This window comes from Lepidothrix coronata, unplaced genomic scaffold (genome assembly GCF_001604755.1).
Source record: "Lepidothrix coronata isolate B3197 unplaced genomic scaffold, Lepidothrix_coronata-1.0 Scaffold12, whole genome shotgun sequence".
NCBI classification, from domain to species: Eukaryota; Metazoa; Chordata; class Aves; order Passeriformes; family Pipridae; genus Lepidothrix; species Lepidothrix coronata.
In genome coordinates, this window is record NW_016690192.1 from 9,029,419 (window position 1) to 9,048,081 (window position 18,663).

At 38.9% G+C, this 18,663-nt stretch overlaps 1 protein-coding gene and 1 long non-coding RNA gene across 2 annotated transcripts in view; one reads left to right on the plus strand and one right to left on the minus strand.

Annotated features, from left to right (window-relative positions):
* The first annotated feature begins 635 nt into the window (after window positions 1-635).
* The window catches only part of HS2ST1 (heparan sulfate 2-O-sulfotransferase 1), a 73,939-nt gene continuing 55,911 nt past the window's right edge, over window positions 636-18,663 (plus strand). Inside the window, exon 1 of the mRNA XM_017805591.1 lies at window positions 636-850. Within this exon, the coding sequence (XP_017661080.1) occupies window positions 727-850 (124 nt within the window). The 5' untranslated portion in view covers window positions 636-726. The remainder of the gene's footprint in view (window positions 851-18,663) is intronic.
* LOC108492836 lies at window positions 9,205-18,190 on the minus strand. The gene is made up of 3 exons (XR_001873254.1): window positions 18,104-18,190; window positions 15,983-16,082; window positions 9,205-9,318 (listed from the first exon to the last, which is right to left on the minus strand). It is a non-coding gene; the product is annotated as an uncharacterized LOC108492836 (long non-coding RNA).

Below are 18,663 nucleotides of genomic sequence, written 5' to 3' on the forward strand. Positions count from 1 at the left end.
CACAGCGAGGTTAGAGGAGCTGCCGTTCCTCAGCCCTGGTCGGGCACTGCGGACGCAGGCCCAAATAAGGCCCTTACTCCTTTCTGGGGAATCACTGCCATCCGGCACTTCTGCCCCCGGCCCCGGTGACTGACAGGCAATCTGACCAATACCATTGTGATTTTCCTAAGCGCCGTGGTGCCTGTGCCCAATGAGCGTGGGCAGGTGGGCGGGACGTCAAGACGTGCAGTCCAATCAGGAAGGGACGCATGTAGGCGGGACATCGCCCCGCTCCGGCAGCTCAGAGCCGGGGAGGCGGGGCCAAGGCGTTGGAGGCGGGGCATCGCATGCGCAGGACCAATCGAGTTGCGGGAGAGGCGGGGCGGTGACGGCACCAGCCAATGGTGGCGGGGGGCGGGGTCCACCGGCGATGGCGGCGCGGGGCGGGGGGCGGGCGCGCGGCCGGGCGTTCGGTTGCTGAGCAGCGCGCGCAGGGGCGGGAGGGCGGCGGGGCCGGGCCGGGCGGGCGGTGCCGGGCGCGGGGGGCGGCGGGCGCTCTGCTGGCGCTCTGCGGGCGGGGTGAGCGCGGCGATGTGAGAGCGGCGGCGCCGGGCCCTGTCCGCGCCCCCGACCGCGCTCCCTCCGTCCCTCCTCGCCCGCGCCGTCCCTGCGGCTACCGCCGGCCCCCCCGGGCCGGGTCCCGCGTTATGTCGTGATCCCGGGCGGGCGGCGCTGCTGCTGCTGCTCATGGGGCTGCTCAGGATTATGCTGCCGCCCAAGTTGCAGCTGCTGGCGGTGCTGGTGTTCGGGGTGGCCGTGCTGTTCCTGGAGAACCAGATCCAGAAGCTGGAGGAGTCCCGCGGCAAGCTGGGTGAGCGGCGGGCGCGGCCGGGACGAGGCGCGGGGGGAGCCGGGCCGGGCCCGGGGAGCCCCGGCGGGTCCATGTGTGCCGAGCCCCCGCGGCACGGCCCCGGCGCTCCGCACAGCCGGCTGTGTCTGCAGCAGCCTTGGCCTGAGTTCATGTGTGTGTGCTCTGCGAGGTCAGGAGACCTGGCAGGGGTCGGTGCTGGAAAGGTAAATGTTTCTGTGGCGTGTGTCGATGGGGTTTGTTAGAAGAGCAGCGGTTCAGAGCCCTTGGGAGCAGCGCCCGGCCTGCGAGTGCCTCCTGACAGGCACCGGGAAGGGAGAGGAGAAGCCGCCGTGGTGCCGAAACAGCCTAGTTCTGCTGCTGCAGCGAATTACCGTCTTCTTCACATCTAATTACTCCTTCAGATGTTTTACTGACGCTTGACATTGTAATGGAAAGCACGGGGTAAAAAAAAAAGAAAGCTAAAGGCATTGCTCTTAATGACAAATGGGAAATTTGTTTTATTGAATGTAAGATGCTGTTTTCTGCATTTACTGAGTGTAGTTAGTGATCTAGACTGAGCTGTAGTTAAACAGAATTGTGATGAACTTGAAACCTCCTGTGTAAGATTTCTTTTACTTTTCCTGCATTAAATAGATCTTTTTAGAGTAATATCTGCCTGGCAGGTAACATCTTACGATTTTGTCTGTTGTACACAAGGCTGCAGGACTTTTAAATATTTTACATAATTAAGGGTCTCAAGAATGTGAAAAGACACCATTCTGTAGCTAGTTTATGGTGCCTAGGAGTTGTAAAAACAGAGCACTGAGACTTCTGGTGTATACAAGAGCAGGTGCTGGTTTGCAGACACTGTTGATTTGGTTTCTCATATTATTTGACTGTACTAAGATATTTAGACTATGAACACTTTAAGCTTCTAGGAAGAAAAGCGTACATCATGTTCCTTTTGGTGTTAAAACTAGAAATGGACTTTGAGTGACATGGGAAGTTTAACAATGAGCTTTTAAGAGAGCCAGAGTCAGCATAACTTAATGTTGAGCTGTATGAATGCCATTGGGATTTTACTTCACAGCATTTCTTTTCCACTTTGCTCTCTCTGATCTGGATATTAGAGATTAGGACCCGGGAAATTGCAGTGGTCGACTGCTTGAGTTGAGGGATGCCCTTATTCTGCATATTTTTCAACTGAAAGATTGTACCATTTATAATCAAGGCATAATTTTTGCAGGGTCTTAATAACTGTAAACAAACATTTGAAGAAGAAAATGAATGAAATTGGAAGATAATTCAAGCAAGCATTAATATAGCGCTCAAGGTTTAGTGGAATTCTGTATCCGTCTGCTTTTAAGGGTTTGATACCCATGGCTTCAGTGCCTCTGTTGCTGGCAGTGTGTGTAACTTTAGGGAAATCTACCTCCTGGCATGAAAAGAATAACATAATGCCTGTGAGTATAAAGGATTTTACTGGTAAAACTTCCGCTTCCTCCTTAATAGATATGCAATGGGCATGTTTAAGCTACATATTTAAAGGATTAAAATACTCCTACAGCTTATACTGCTTTGGGACAAGAATCTAATTACTATTTTTCACTGATTTTATTTCCTAAGGACAAGGGAAAACTATTGTATGGTTTATTAAAAGTAAAATGGAAATATTTGTTTTGTGAGAAGCTTACTAGTGATTGTCTAAAACCTGTGGAAGGAGGGGAAAAAGCGCTTTCTGCAGCACCTTTCAACTCAGGTTCTATTTCTTTTAGTGTGAGAGTATACTTCGTTTAAAAGCTTCCAGCTTTCTGAATGTCTCCTTTTTTACATGTTTGGCATGTACTTTATGAGTAGTAAATGTTAAGGTTTCATTATGACTGGTTTTTTTACCATCATGGTTGGTAATATTTTCACTGATCTGTAGTATGGAGAATGGTTTTCTCCAAATCAAAGTAATTAGTTGGCCTAATGCACTTGAATTCCAATCTTTTTCCTTGCCCACTAAAAGACTGAGGGGTGTGTGTGTCTGTGTGTGTGCCTGTGAAGAGGCAGTAGAACTATGATTTCATGGTAATGACAAAGTAGCTCTTTTGGTCTTTCAGTTGTGTTTCAGTGGGTGCTTTATGGCAGAAGTCTTGTTCCACATCATTTGGGTACTGGATTTTGAGCTGTGCCACATGTTTGAATTGACTTAGAATCATAGAATCAGCCGGGTTGGAAAAGACCTCCGAGATCATCAAGTCCGACCCTTGATCCAACACCGCTATGGTTACTAGACCATGGCACTAAGTGCCACATCCAGTCTCATCCTAAAAACTTTCAGGGATGGTGAATCCACCGCCTCCCTGGGCAGCCCATTCCAATGCCTGATTATTCTCTCCATAAAAAATTTCTTCCTAATATCCAACTTAAACCTCTCCTGGCAGAGCTTAAGATTGTGCCCTCTTGTCCTTATCATATGATAAACTGTCATGTTGGAAAGTACTTGTAAGAGCTAGACATTGACTAGGAAAACCAAATGACTTGAGATTTGATAGCAAATAAAATAATTGTGCAGTCTTATCAGCAGTTCTAATAATATTCAGCCATACTTTCTGATAGAAAGGGCTTTATCCAATTTCTTCACATATGAGCAACTCCAGATTCTGTACTGAACAGCTGAGGAGCTTAGTTTCAGTTCAACAACTTAGTATCTTGCCTGTAGTGTGAAATTGGAGTATGTTTCTGTGTGAAAAAAGAATGAGAACCTCTTTTTTTCCTTTATGTAGATAAAACTTAGTCACCCTGGCAAACTTTTTTAAGTTGAGAAGTATAGGAGATAAAAGCAAATGACCATCACAAATGTTGCTGCTGTTCTTTGTCTCTGTGATGAGATTATGATGATCCTAATATAATTTAAAAGGTATTTGTAAACCTGTGGGCTTTATCATCATATGAAAGATAACTAATTAAAAATAAAATCAAAATATTCATTGTAACTTCTTTGCAGCTCCTTACAAATACTCTGTAGTGGTGAGATTACAGGCAGAGCCCAGTGATAATAGATTGAAGTACATTTTTGGTGAGATTTGTGCATGCAGCTATCAATTCGTTGTATTATTTTCAAGTTTACATGTAAGGGCAGCTAAATTAGCATTCTCTCCAGACTAAGCTGTCCCTCATTGCCAGTGAGAACCTTAATGTTTTTATTTAAGCCTGGTGTAGGTACCCATGTGTTAGCTGTAGGAATAGACAGCCCTAATAGAGAATATTGCCCATGGGAGGCAGATGTTGAGGTTTCACTATCATTCCTGGAACCAAAATAATGTCTGACTGGCCCTTTTGGTTTTTGGAAGCCTGGTGGCTGCAGCTCTGCCTTTGGTATAAACTGACCTAGTGTTAAACATGTACCATGCCATGTCCTGCACTGCCATTGATATTTGTGGTGAGTAGGATCAAAAAGATGGTCCAGCTGGAAGTAACCCGTCCGTATCTTCTCTTCCCTCCCCAAAATTGTGTCATTTATTGGTGGTGAGAACCAAGAGGGAAGTTTGTATGTGTTCTAGTTCTTCTGCTAAAATAGTTGTATTTACAATACTAGTAGCACTTCGAGTTTGGCCAGAGAAGTGGGAGAAGACAGTGCCTCATTCACGGATTTGAGTCTGTACGATTGATCATGAAAGGTGAGGACAGTAGATGGAGAAGGATTACTCTTTGATAGGGTGGAAGTGAAGTAGTAATACTACTTTATAGCAGTTTAGTGATGCTTACATAGTGCATTTTGGAAATAGTCTATATCTGAGAAACATAGTGTACTGTAATAGGGAAAGCAAGGATTGAACCTGCTTCAGATCATGTTGAAACACTTCTTAGCTGTAATGTGGGAGTATTTCTCCTGCTAAGTGATAAACAAACTTACAGCTCATATCTGCTTAATTCAGCACCTTGAATTCAGCATATAGAATTGTCATTTGAAAAAAATTCTTAGTATTTTATTTTTCAGGGGGTTTTATTGTTTAAAAACACATAAATAATTTGAAAGGCTAAGGCTCTTCTCCTAAGCCCACAAAAAAAAAATTAATTGATGATTGATTGCCAGATTTAAAAAATTTTTGAGGTAGTTTCTTAGTGCCTAGGGCCCTTGTTGGGGTAGTGTCTTTCAAAGCACTGTGCAAGTCCCTAATAAACCACTGTTGCTTTAAAGTTAAACCTTTAACTTCCCAATGATTAAATCATATGCACTATAGAAATATAAGATTTTCTGCTTTTTGGGGATGTTGAAATGATAGCATCTCATGTTTCCTTCATTTAGAAATAAAAAAATCTCCTGTCAGTAGGCCTGTCAGTTGCATGGAAAAATGCTTCAGAAAACTTCTTAAATTGTCCCTTATAATATAGCATGCATGGTTCCTTAGTATATTGTTATTTATAATTGAACTTCATTTATAAAGAAGAGTTTGTGATCATTGGAAGTTCTGGCCACACATAGCTATGCAGATAATTTCCAGCATTTCTTTTAAATATCTCCCTGTTGACCAGTAGTTATTATTTGCTGCTGAGTAGCCCAAGGCATTCTTTCAGAAGCTGTTTTATTGTATACTGAGATTCCTGAAATAAGAGTTGTAATGCTGCTTCCTCAGTATATCTCCAGCCAGTGGAACTTTCGTCTACTTTGTCTTACTGGTTCTATCATACTTTTTCACTTGGTTCCCCTTTACCATTTCCCTTGACCATGTCTCTGAATAAATTTTAAAGAATTTCAGAATAAATTTTAAAGTACTCCCATACTATTTTAAATTTTAAAGTACTTCCCATTGAAAAGTGTGATATAGAGCAATTGTATAATTTTTTAAAGAATTATTATATTGCTGTTTGTGGTTTTTTATTTATTTATAACTTTTTTGGGAATAAATATTGCAGCTGCTGCTTTTGTATTTTCTGTGAAATTGGTAATCTCTGAATTTTGACTAGTACAGAACTATGCACATTCCCGAGCACATACCAAGACATCTCAGACTTGCTGATGTGCTCTGTGACTTGATCTTATCTCTTTTCACTGGCATCCCAACAGCTGGTTCTAACAGTGCAAATAAGAGATGTAACTTCTTAAAATTTCTTTCCTCTTCTGAAAGGCTGCACACAAGAAACTTTAGTTTTTGTATCTAGTTTTCAGGCCTCATGGTTTTAGTAAAATAGCTTTGAGAATTGGTGATGTGAGAGCTGTGCCTTCACTTCTAATAGCAGATGCTGTGCTGAAGAGTCATCTGGCATGGGGATATTTTTGTTAGATAATATTGAGGGCAGTTCTGAGAGATGAGAAGGATGTGAGAAATCAGATAAAGCCTATGCCTCCAGTCCCTCCAGCCTTGAGCGTCGGTGGATGGGGTAATCACCAGGTGAGTACTCTTATCTTTCTAGATTCTCCATTGAAAAAGGAGGTTTGGGCCAGTACGTGTCTATGTATGTTACTCTGTAAGGCACAAATTTAAGTTGAAGAGTACATAGAACTACAATATCATCCTCCAGGGAAATCCTCGAAAAAAGCCACATTTACAATCACCTGTTTAGGACAGAAAAACCTTTGTGGACAGCAAAAGAAATGTGAGTGCTGTGCTCTTCTTCATTGTGAATTAAGGCAATATTACAAAATTGGTAATGATAGCTATGAGGTATGGAATTAGTTCAAGGGTGAGAATCTCAGAAGAAAGTGTTCAAAGGAGTTCTACATCCTGCTCTTCCATATTATTGTTTTTCTACATAGGAAGGGAGATTATTTCAATAATGAAATACCTAGCAAGTTTTGGCTTAGCAGTCTAAAAGGAAAAGTGGTAGTACTACTGGAAATGACAAAAAACTACTTTTGGTGCCTTTGTTTACTCTGTGATGAAGCAACCAAAAGAATGGCATTATGGCATAATGCCATGCCAATACTCCCTTTGTATTTTCTATGTCTACTTTCTGCTTCTGAAGAATGACTGGAAGTTCCTATGTCTTTTTTTTTTAGCTCTCACTGGAGGTTACTGAAGGAACTGGTTTAAAAGACTAAAAAACAGCAAAACCCTAACAAAACCAGAAACTCACAAATACTCCATCAAATTAAAATTGACTAGTCGTGCATTTTATATATGTATCTCTGTGTATTTATGTATGTAAACACATAAAATCCATATATATTAAAAAAACCTGCCCAGAACAGCCCTTGTTAAACTACCTGAACTTTGGAGTTAGCATAACAGATTAAATCATTGCTTTGCAGTTTATCATTGTTTCCCAGGGAAGCTGTGGCTGCCCCGTCCCTGGAAGTATTCAAGGCTGAGCTAGTTGGGGCTTCAAGCAACCTGGTCTAGTTGAAGGTGCCCCTGCCCATGGCAGGGGGGTGGGAACTAAATGATCTCCAACCCAAGCCATTCTATGATTCTGTGTATATGGGAAGTGAAATAAATTGTAGGAATTCTTTTTTCTTCCTTATTTTAGAAAACTGACATATTTGCAGCTGAATTCTTTTTTCTTTGCATAGCTTTGTATTGCCCCTGGCTGTGGAAGTTAGGGACGTTTAAGCAGTTCATGAACAAGTAATTTCCATATCTACTGACTGGCAACCATGAGTCACTCACTGCTAGACTTATTCTGGCCAGACTTGTCTTCTGAGTGCCTTCCCTCAAATTCTTGCTCCTCTTTTGGAATTAGATGGCTTTTGCATATGGAATCCTCCATGTATTATCACTTCAATGGATCAAAAGACAGCCTTTTTGTGTAACTGTGTGCAATCTGTAGTTTTTGTCACTTATCTGAAGTGTATTTAAACCTTGTCAAAGCAGTATTAAAATAGTGGTAAGTGCTTTGCTTGAAATCTGTTTATGTATCTGAAATACTAACCTGGCAAGCTTAATGAAAGTTCCACGCTTTAGAAGAATAGCTGAACTAGTACATGTATTTGCATTACTTTTTCAACCGGAAATAAAAGTTAAAAGACTGAGTGAAAGAACTCCAGTGCACAGAGAGACATCTGAAATTTGGCCAGCTGGCTGCAGCCTTTCATAAATATGTACAGACTTTTAGCTGCAATCTGTCCTACTCGCTGTCTGGATGGGAGACGGGTGGTATCTTTTTCAAACCCTTTGCTTCATGTGGTGCTCAAGCCCATCAGTTCTGTTGGATTTGCCCACTCCCCTAAAAACCTGTGGCCCTGTGAGTTTGTTGTGTTCAAAGCCCAGCATCTTGAGAAGGGTGGCATTTAGAGAAGTCTCCACTCAGGAGAGAAAAGCAAACCTGTTTCCTTCCTGGAATTGGCTCAGCTGGTTCTTTATTCACCCCCCAGCTCCTTGCCACTTGACCTTTTAAGTTTTGGAGAACTCAAGTCCCTCCATTTGGCATTCCTGTCAGTAATTGCCTGTATTCAAATAACTGCTGGTGCTGATTATAATTGGTATGCCCAGGCACTTCACTAAACATATCAAGTCTTGATACTTGTAGAAACATGCTGCACAGATTTGTATGGTTTTGTATCAGGAGTATGCTGACTCTCAGGACATCAGTGTTATTGCAGGATGTGCCCTAGAGTGTTGACTGGCTGATATTGAGTGTCTGTATGTTATCAAGGAATGAATTCATTGCTACAGTTCAGTTTTTTATTTTAAATTAAGAGTATATTTTTACTGTAGAGGTGTTGTTTGCAAATGTGTCTGGAGGAAACCCCACTATGTCTACATGTCTTTTTATTGTTTCCAGTACAAACATATTATTGTTGTCCTTACTTTGCAATATTCTTATGTCATCATAGTTCCAATAACAGTACTTCTGTAATAATTACTATTATTGAAGCTTTCTGGTAGTGATAAAATTCATCATGAGTTGCTAGGAGTCTAGGGCAGTGAAAGAATTAATAAGATAATTAAATTTAAAAAAGTATTTGGAAAGAAGCTATCTGTCACTTTGGCCCAGTCTTTGTCTTCATTCTTTGTGTCCATTTTCTATATCTGGTTAGAGTTTAAAATGACAGCTGACATCCTTTTTTGTCATCAACTTGCTGTTTAATTCTGAATACTAATTTGTGTTGAAACATATGTAAAACTTAAGTGCTGTTTTGATAAAACAGCTTTTGATGATTTTGAAGTGTTTATGCAAACCTTGTGCATAATTGCTGTAAAACTGTAAAGAGTGTGGGGATGGGTTCTTAGGTTCCTTCAATTAAAATGCATATATTCTCCATTTACTTCTGTAGTGGCTTTTCTCTCAGAAGATCTTATTTTGTTCTTCTTTTTTAAAAAAGTATATATTAAAGATACATAGGTGAAAGTATGGAGTATATAAATTTATGATGCATATGATCCTATGAAATATAAATAATATATATGTCTATATTCCTCACCCTCATCTTGGACAACAGATTTAAAGGCAATGGCATTTCATTTCACTTTGAAAAAGGTGCAAAAAGGCTGTTGAGAACATGAAGAAACTTGGAGGTATGAGAGCAGTTGAGCAAAGATTATGCTTGTGCCTCTCACAATCTGCAAAGTGGAGAGGAAAATCCAGTTAATTTAGGGTTTTTTCCATCTTAAATTTTCCCCACATATCTTTCCATTTTAAATACCTGTTATCTTCTGCATTTATTGTTGTTGAACATATCTAGAATGATTGCATAAATAGCATATCTGTATTTTCTTTGAAATCTTTGCATTTCTTTACATTGATTCTGTGGAGGAGTAGAAGTCTCTGCAAAACGTAGCATTTGCAATGGCTTTTAATATACAAAACATTAATCAACAATTGACTATATTATATTGGAGTTGATTTTGATCGTTCTTTCCTGGCAAAGGATTTCCTAATTCTAAGAGGGATTTGCAAATTTAGAGTAGAAGTCAAAAAACAGAATGTGGAAATGATAGAGTCTTATTCGGACACATTAAATAGACCAAAAATAGTCTTCACGACAAAACAAAACCGTCTAAGATTTTGGCTCCTTTAGTATTTGAATGACAGATGTAAATTGAGGAAAAAATGTTTTTTCGGAAGTTTTAATTTAGAAGTTTTTATTCTTTCAAGAAATGGGGATTCATTTTTACGAAAACCTGAGTACAGCCATATCCTTCCGTTGTCTGTGCTAAAAGTAGTGTCTCACAAAGCCATATTCCCATGCTGAGGGACAAAAATACTACACCTTGTCTATTGACCAAAACATTCTTGAGCACAAGCATATAATCACTTTCTGAAGATGTGGTTTTGTACCAGGCACACAAAAGAGCTTGTGCGAGGATCTGTATTTTTTGAAACAAAGTCAGGTTTTTTGTATCCCAGAGTTGAATGAAACATTTCATAGGTAGAATCCTATTTCAGCTGCACTCCCAATGACAACTTCGGAGCTGAGATTTTTTAGCATCTCATTTGTCAGTAAACCTTCAGCAATGTGTGCACTCTTAGAAGTGTGAAAAGATATTTTCCTGGCAAAATACCTATCATGGCATAGTTTTTTTGATACATTATCCTGTGAACTGAGATGACCATAGCACTAAAATGTTTTCCCTTAATCAAATTAGCGCCTTTGGGAATACTAAATGTCTGGTGTTTTGCCCCTGTTTTTTTTAATTTTTTTTTCCAAACAAAAGACCCTTACAAAGCCTTCCTCCTTATCTGAGAATAATTTAGTCTGTTTTAATAGGTTTTTAGGCAGATTAACTATTTTGCCTTAACTTTGGTGATGCTGCCAACAAAGCAAGCTTTTGAAGATAAGTACCTAGTAAATAGTTTGTTCTTTTACAATGATTAGATCTTGCTGTCCAATTTGATGACTTCAAAGTGTGTGAAGTGGGATTGGACTGAGTATGTTTTTGAACTCCATTTCACTTAGAAAGATAGCATTTCAAGAGTATATGTATATTTGCTTTTTGAAGACTGTTCTTGTCAAAAAACCAACCTTTTGGAATATGAATATTTAGATGGAATTGAAATATTTTGCATTTTTACTATCCTTCTACTTTTATCAAAACAAATTTTATTTTTGAATACTTCTGGGCGTCATTCCCTTTGCTCTATACATTGTTAATCCTAATGTGCTAATTGTGCCACTATTGTTGGTTTGAGTGAAGACAAAACTTTCTCTGCTGTTTTTGCAGGACCTCTTTTGTTTAATGTTCTCTTCAACAGGACTGTACTTCATATTTTGATCAATCTATAAAAAAATACCCTAGAAAATTTCTGGCATGCTGCTTGATTTATGCTTGTCTATTAAGGGTTGTCAATAGTCTGTGTGTTGAATGTGCAAGCAGTAGTCTAGGTGTTTTCTGCTATGAGAAGTACCAGAAAGCCTTATTTTCTAGTGGGCTAGTAATATTTATTATAGTCCTTGAACTGCCTCTCAGACTTGCATTCTGAGCCAGAAGCAAAGGTTAAATGACTAGAAATACCTGCCTAAGCTTACACTTAAACATAGTAGCATTCATAACCTGTCATGTCTGGTACAATCTTGAATTTTATCTTTGAAACTATTCCATGGCCAAAGCAGCTAGGGTTATGTAAAACCTTCTGCACAGAATTCAGTTGGAGCTCCTTTTATTCCAACATTTTGCATTTTGAGGAGAGATTTTGGAGTGGTTGATGAAGTAAAATTGCTATCAGTCATAGAGGTGCATAAGAGGGCTGGAGAGTCATAAGACCCAACAGATGAGCTGTTGAAGTTAGCAGAGGGTGCATAAAATGTTATTCTCCCAGCAGTATGTCTGGCACTCTGGTGGGAGAGTATCACTCCACTGATGGCTAGGGTGACAACCAGAGCCGTACCCAGCTCCTCTGCCAGCAGATCAGAGCTTGGAGCATGAAGTTAAAGCACTCTTGATTTCAGCTGAGTTTAGTGCTTTGGGCTTTGAGCTGCAGAGATGGCATATGTTTGCTTCTGGACAGGAAAGGGCAGCCACCCCTTCATCCAACGCAAAAAAAAAGTGGTAGAGGATATTTGTCAGGACACTTAGTTATTCCTGAGGCATGTTAAACGCATTTGGCCTAAAGGCAAATTTATCTTGTAAGTGCATGGTGGTCAAGCATAGAGGAAAATATTAAAGACAAACTTCTAAAGACTGTAAATGAGTAGGAAGGATGTGTATGAGAAGATCAGTGGCGTTTGTGAGCTATCCACATGTGGTCTGTGTGATCCCAACAAAAAGCCAGCTACTGTTGGGGAACATGCTTATTTTCAAGGCTGGCTTCACTCTAGTTTAACACTCTGAAAATGTACTTGCTTCTGATTCCCACTGCTTTTTTATTTACCCTCTAAAATGTCATTAAGCCCTCGTCTTCTTTCTGATGTGAAAATGCAGCATAAAACTGAGGTGGTGGTTTAGCACTAAGAAATGATAAATCAAACAGCAAAACATTTAAATGTATCCTCTTCTGGTTTTCCTGTCTATGCTTTCCAAACCATACTCTGAAAAACGTGGTCTTGCTGACATGCTTGTGGGGGCACTTTCTAAATGTTTGTGGTTGTTGGAGCAACCCAAAACATTGTTTCTGCTGATTTTTATGTGCCTACTTCAGTGTGATTGCATAGTGCAGATGGCAAGGCCGTCTTAATATGAGAATTAGGAAAGAGAAATGGATGATAAATTATTCACATATCAAGTTTAAAGAAAAAAATGCTTGAAGGAGGAATGAAATTATTGAAAGACGTTTGGGGTGGTTTTTCTCCTTGTTCTAATCCATAATAAAAAGCCCTTAGAAACTGAATGACTAAGGAGCATTAGTGGTGATTATGTGTAAGTTTTAAATATATGCACACTTTGGGGGGTGGAAACTTGAGTCAAAGTTGCAGTTGAACGCACATATCGTTTTTCGCTAAGTAATGGGATGTAATAAATTTCTTAAACCGGTGCTATAAAATTTTCATACAAAGTAGTTGTTTTGCTGGAAATTATGAGAAAAGGTTTTAAATGTTAAGTGGGATTGAAATTATGGTTTTCAAGAATGAATATTGGAAAATGGTAAAGTTTTTTTAGACTCGCTTCCTCTCATTATACCATCTTAAAACAATATAGAAATAAAAATAACACATCATGTGCTTTTTAAGTATGAAAAAACCTGCTAAATGTCTGACAACTTGACACTTAACCAACAAAATCTGTGAAGTATTCATATAGTAGCAGGAACATGAAATACAGTGATTGTTCCTACATCTCTTTTACTTAATATATATTAAGTATGTGCATGTAAAAGTAAACATGAGTTGGTGCTCTAGAGATTACTACTATGCAAGAGAAACCTATATGAAAATTCTCTCAAATATCCATGAATTGATTTGAATGAGTTTTCTGGCCTTGATGGAATTGCTTTTCTACAAACTCTAGAAATTTTGTTGATCCTTCAACCTTTGCTGTGTCAGGTTCCAAAATTAAATAGGGACCTAAATTTGCTTCTCTATAGAAAAAAGGCTAGTCCTTACAAATACATAACAGGCAGAACTACCAGGTAGTATAAAGCTTTGCCAACTGATCAGAAAATGTCAGTGTAACTTGTACTTGAGAATTTTGTGTGGTAAATACATGTATTACTGATTCTGGTGGAAGTCTTGTGACTAGCGGTTTTTATTTTATAATAGTTGGAATAAAACTGTGCAGTGACACTATCTTTCCTGATTGGTTGCTAAAGAGCTAAACTTTGTGTTGGTGTAGAAGTGGCTGTTGAGTTTGGAGTTTGGTTGGTGTGGGTTTTTTTGGGGGGAGGGGTGAGGGATGTTATTTCCATTTTTTTAAAGTGAAGATCCAAGAAGAACATTTACTAATGCTAGCTGCTGGAGTGGCATTTTCTAATGAAAATTTAAGATCTCTTGCCGTGCGTGGTCTAACAACCATGGGATCAACAAAGTGCACGTGGCATTCCGTGTTTGTGTGTTATTTGGAAATTTTCCTTTTTATGCTTTGTGAGCCTTGGCTGTGATGCTAGAATGAAGAACATTTTTTATTGAGCTTTTTGCCATTTTACAGGTTAATTTGTGAACCACTGACTGAACAGAACAACTTTTACAGACTATAAAGGGCAGCCTTGTAACATGGAGTCACAATCATATAAAATAGAGTCTTTTGGGCAAAGTAATTTTCCCACGTCTTTTAAAGAGTCTGTGCTTGGAGTAGGGGGAAGGTTGGGGCTATAGGGCCTTGTGATGATTCATAGCAATACAAGAGATGACATGATGGCAGAAGGTTGGTACTAATGCTATGGGTCACTATAGGCCATCAAGCATGGAAACCTTCAGTAACTCTTCTACTCCTGTCACAAGGATGTAGCTGATTGGCTTATGTGTGTATTTGGGGAGGGGGGAATGACAAAGTCTTTGTATTTCAGATGGACAGGAATTTTTAAAATATCTGTAGGGACCACCCTAATACAGAAACGATACAATCTGTTTGATCCATGTTTTTCACAGATATCTTGCAGGTATGTGACATTATAAACTTGTATGTGTACAAAAAGCCACTGTTTGTATTTATACTCAAGTTTAAACTTGGTATTTCTTCACAAAAATCTGATAAATATTGCTATGGATAGAAAACCGTATTGGTATCCTTGTGCCACCTGGCAGAGAACTGCTTAATCCCTGTTACCCTGTTAAAGCTACATGAATTAGGTTTGAATGAGCCAGTATGCTTATTCTGCTACTGCAGCCTCTCTTGCAGATATGAACTTGGCTTCTTTAAGCCTGTTTCTGCCCAGATATTTCTTCCACAGCTCACTTGCATGTTTCTGAAGTGCTGCATTTGTGATGTAGATTTAAGCTTGAGTTTGTTCATGATGTGTGTTGCCCTCAAGTTACTACAAAAAGGAGTTTTGTAGCAGGTCTTCTTTCTATGCCATTTGTTCCATTGTACATCACACAGAATATGAAGCAATTTCTTGACTTGGAGTCCTGCAGCCATCCTAGTGCTGAGAGAATTTTTATAGTTGGGCTTAAAGGATTTTAATTAAATATTTTTAGTTATTAGTCTATATGCATTGTTAATTATTTAATAAACTATGTTCAGTACACATTGAAATAAAACCTTTATAGAGTTAGTTACTTTTTATATTAGTTGGAAGTAAGCTCATTAAACTAACATTTCAGAGGAGAGAGCATATGTTGAGAAGACTGATGACAGTTTTGGGGACAGGATATAATTTCTGCATAGTACCTCTGAATAAAATCATGCTATTAAAGACTTTCCAATGTTTAATATGTGTATAGACAACTGTGTTATGCTTATTATTCTGTTCCTTAGATAGGCAGTAGTCTGACAGCCTTATGAGCTCACTGGCTATTTCAAAAATTTAACCTGCTTTGACATTTCTGTGGCTTCTTCCTGTGAGCAGCTTGAATACCACTTACTCAGCAATAAGTTAAATAAAATCAGCTAAGGAGAACAGCATATTGTAAATTATGCTGGTAACAAAAAAGGCATGTAAAATTGCTTGTAAGATGATAACATTTCATAACATTCTTGAAAACAACCTCTCATATTGATTTTTTTTCCTTATTTTTTTTATCCCCCCCCCGTCTGCAAGTATGAAATGTAGTCTTTCAAGGAGTCTTATTTCTTCCTTGAAGACTTGCTATATTGATCTGAAACCACAGAATTGAAATTGGTCATATTTTAACAGTGCTCCTTCTCTAATGTCAATATATGGCCCTGTTGTTTAAATGGAAAACTTGCTGCTGTGTTTCTGTTACTAGAATTTGTGGAACAGTCCGTGAGGGACTTTGCTAAAAATCCCTTATGAGATAGTGCAGATGGAATACGCCACTGATGGCTGTGTGAATGGATAGCAGGCCTTTCTGGACATGATTCATGGAAGCATACAGCTAACTTGCTCCAGAATGAAGTGATGGGTGAGAATAGATATTGAGTAATCCTTGTATGAATTAATTCAAATTTTTCTGGTTTCTTTTTGGCCTGGTGCTCCACTTATCACAGGCCAACTAATGAACACACTTCTTGTTAGTGCAACTCTGGGTTTCCCAATTAATGATAAGTATGAGAAAACTTATTGTCTTCATCAGAACAAGAGACCATTTCTCCTTTTCTCCTGCCCCCTTTGCAAGATGATGAATTCTAAAAGCTGCTGCATATTAATTATTTCCCATGATAAATACATTAGAGTTTTTGCAAAGCCTTACTGTTAATCTAAAAATGTAAGTTTAATAAAGTCAGGACTTACCATTAATGAGAGAACTTTTTCTCTCTCTGAAAAAGAGGGGGTGAAGAATTTCATATGAAAACATACAAAGGCTTGTGGTGATTTTTTTCAAAGTCTGGTTCTGAAAATGAAGAACAGAAGGTCAGAATGACAGTGTAGAATTTTTGGTGCTTTACAGCCTCACTTATCCTTTCACCTTTTACTGTCATAAACCTGTTGCTTTGTAACATGGCAGTGTGTTTGTAATCTCTCAGTGGAAATAAGTTTCAGTAACAATTATCATCTGAAGCTAATTTAGCCTGGCCATTCAAACTTATGGCACCGTATATACAGTAATACAGTTATGGTATTTTTAGATATAACCATCTGCGGGGTGAGGATAGACAACTGAAAGATGCCAAGAGTCTGTGCAAGCTTGGCTTTAGGGAAGAATAGGAACCCACTAGGTCTAAGTAACTTAAATGGAGCCTGTTAAATTTACAGTCTCTGAGCATATTCTTCTGTTTTGGAAACCACACAATATAAATTTAACATTAAATCAACAAATAATTTAACTGTATACATGTCTGCATGAACCGTGTTTTTAAACTCTGCTATAGTGAAATTTATGCCAGGAAAATGGGCCTCCGGTGAAACAAACAAACAGAAAACCCATTATAAAAAACTCAGTTTGAAATTTTGAAAACTTTGAATGTCCAAGGCAGTTGTTCTTATCCAGTGCACAGGAAAAACAGTTGGTTAATAATTTCACAAATGGTTGGGAACAAAATAGATTCAGGATGATGCACTCTCACGTATTATAAATTCTTGCAGAAAGTGGTATTATCAAGAGAATATAAAACATGAAGCAGATATATTGCTGTGTAGAAATTATAAAGGCAAGTTAGCACAGATATACTGAAATGAAATAGGAACTAGACAAAGCATTGGATATTCCCCCCTTCTGTATTGTCTTTGTGCTGTTCCTGTGTTCATCCTTTGAGAAATTGTTATTGTATGGTTTCACAGCACTTTGAGGGAGTTACCTCTTTGTTGACAATAACTGTATGCTCTCAACTTGTATATTTTACTGAGCATTAATTCATGGTTTGAACTTGTGATATGTACTTTCTGTTTAGAGGTCATTGTGTATTGTTTGATGATAATGAGTTATTCAGGGGAAGAATCTCTTAATACCAGGTCACTGGGTGATGGCGGGTGAAAGTCAGTTTTGTCATATCTAAATATATTTGGAGCAAAAACAATCCCGGGTTTACATATGTTAAATTCTGAATTGACTGTCTTCACTGAGGCAGGAGTTCTTGGAGTTACAGAATTAGCTCTATGGAAACTTCTGATCAATTCTCAACAATGGTCAAAAATGCATGTAGCATACTGGAAGCCATTAAAAACAAATGACGAACAACATGAGAATATTTGTTTTCCATTGAATGCAGCAATTCTGCTGTGTTGTCCTTTCTTGCCCTTCATTGTGGAAAAGGTTATAGCAGACTTGGAAAAGATGTATGACTGCTGAGAATAATCAAAGAAACAAAACATCTCCCATATGGGGAATGATTAAGTAGACCAAGGCTCACCAGACTTGGGAAAAACATATCAAGAAATACAGTAGGAGCCTGCAAAATCATAAGTAGTATGGATAAAGTGAGCAAGGAATGCTTATTATACAAGTAGTAGGAAACAATCAAAAATAAACTGTTGGTAGATAGCCTCAGAAATACTGAAACAAACTGTAGAACACAATGCCACAGCATGAAACAATTATTGAAATGCTTAGACAAACTAGGAGTGGAAAATTCATTGATCTGAAAATTCATTAATCTACTAAATTGCAAGTACGTTGATGATGTTAAATACATCAGGAACATATCTGTTTGCTTGACCTGTTTTTATGTCTTCTCCAGACGTCTTTTGGCCTTTGTCAGAAACAGGATATTGGAACTTTGGTCTAAACCAGTGAAGCCCTTAGGTAATGTATGCACCAGGCCACTTCTCTTAAATGCCATGTGTCCCTTAATGCATCCTCATTTTCAGGGGATGCCTGACAGCTCTTCAGCACTGTTTAGATTCATAGCGTTTGCCTCTTCAGAAGGCAATTAAAGACTTTTGTTTGTCATTAGTCACTTAAATTTCAATCCCTACCTAGCAAAAGTTTTGTTCCAGAAGGGTATGCAATCTTGCTTTGAAAATGTCATCAAGAGATGGAGCATTTCCCTTGTTCATTTGGAACTTTTCATTGTTTCAAAATAAAGCCACAGTTTCTTAGAATCTGGGCGTGGTTGGTCTCATGCTACAGCTATTGGATCTTATTATGTTCTCTCTGCTCCCTCCTCACCACCCTGCAGTATTTTTGCCCTGTGAAGGTACTTACATCCTGTAATCGTCTCACTTCTCCATCTCTCTGAAAAACTTAACGCGTTGAATTCCCTAAGCCTCTCATTGTAAGGTACCTTTCTGATTCTTGAATCCTTTTCATGGCACTTCTGCACCCTCATGGTTTTCTACCAACCACTTTAAAATGTGGACAAAACCAGCATGGAGTGTTTCAGTAGCAGGCTCCTCCCTGCTATGCACTCCATTGTTTTTCCCCTGTTTTGCCTTCCTGACCCTTTGTGGTTGAGTATGCAGCTGCAGATATGGCTGAAGTGGCTAGTTATGTTAACAAGATGCCATGTTCTGACATTTCCCAATTTTTACTGAAA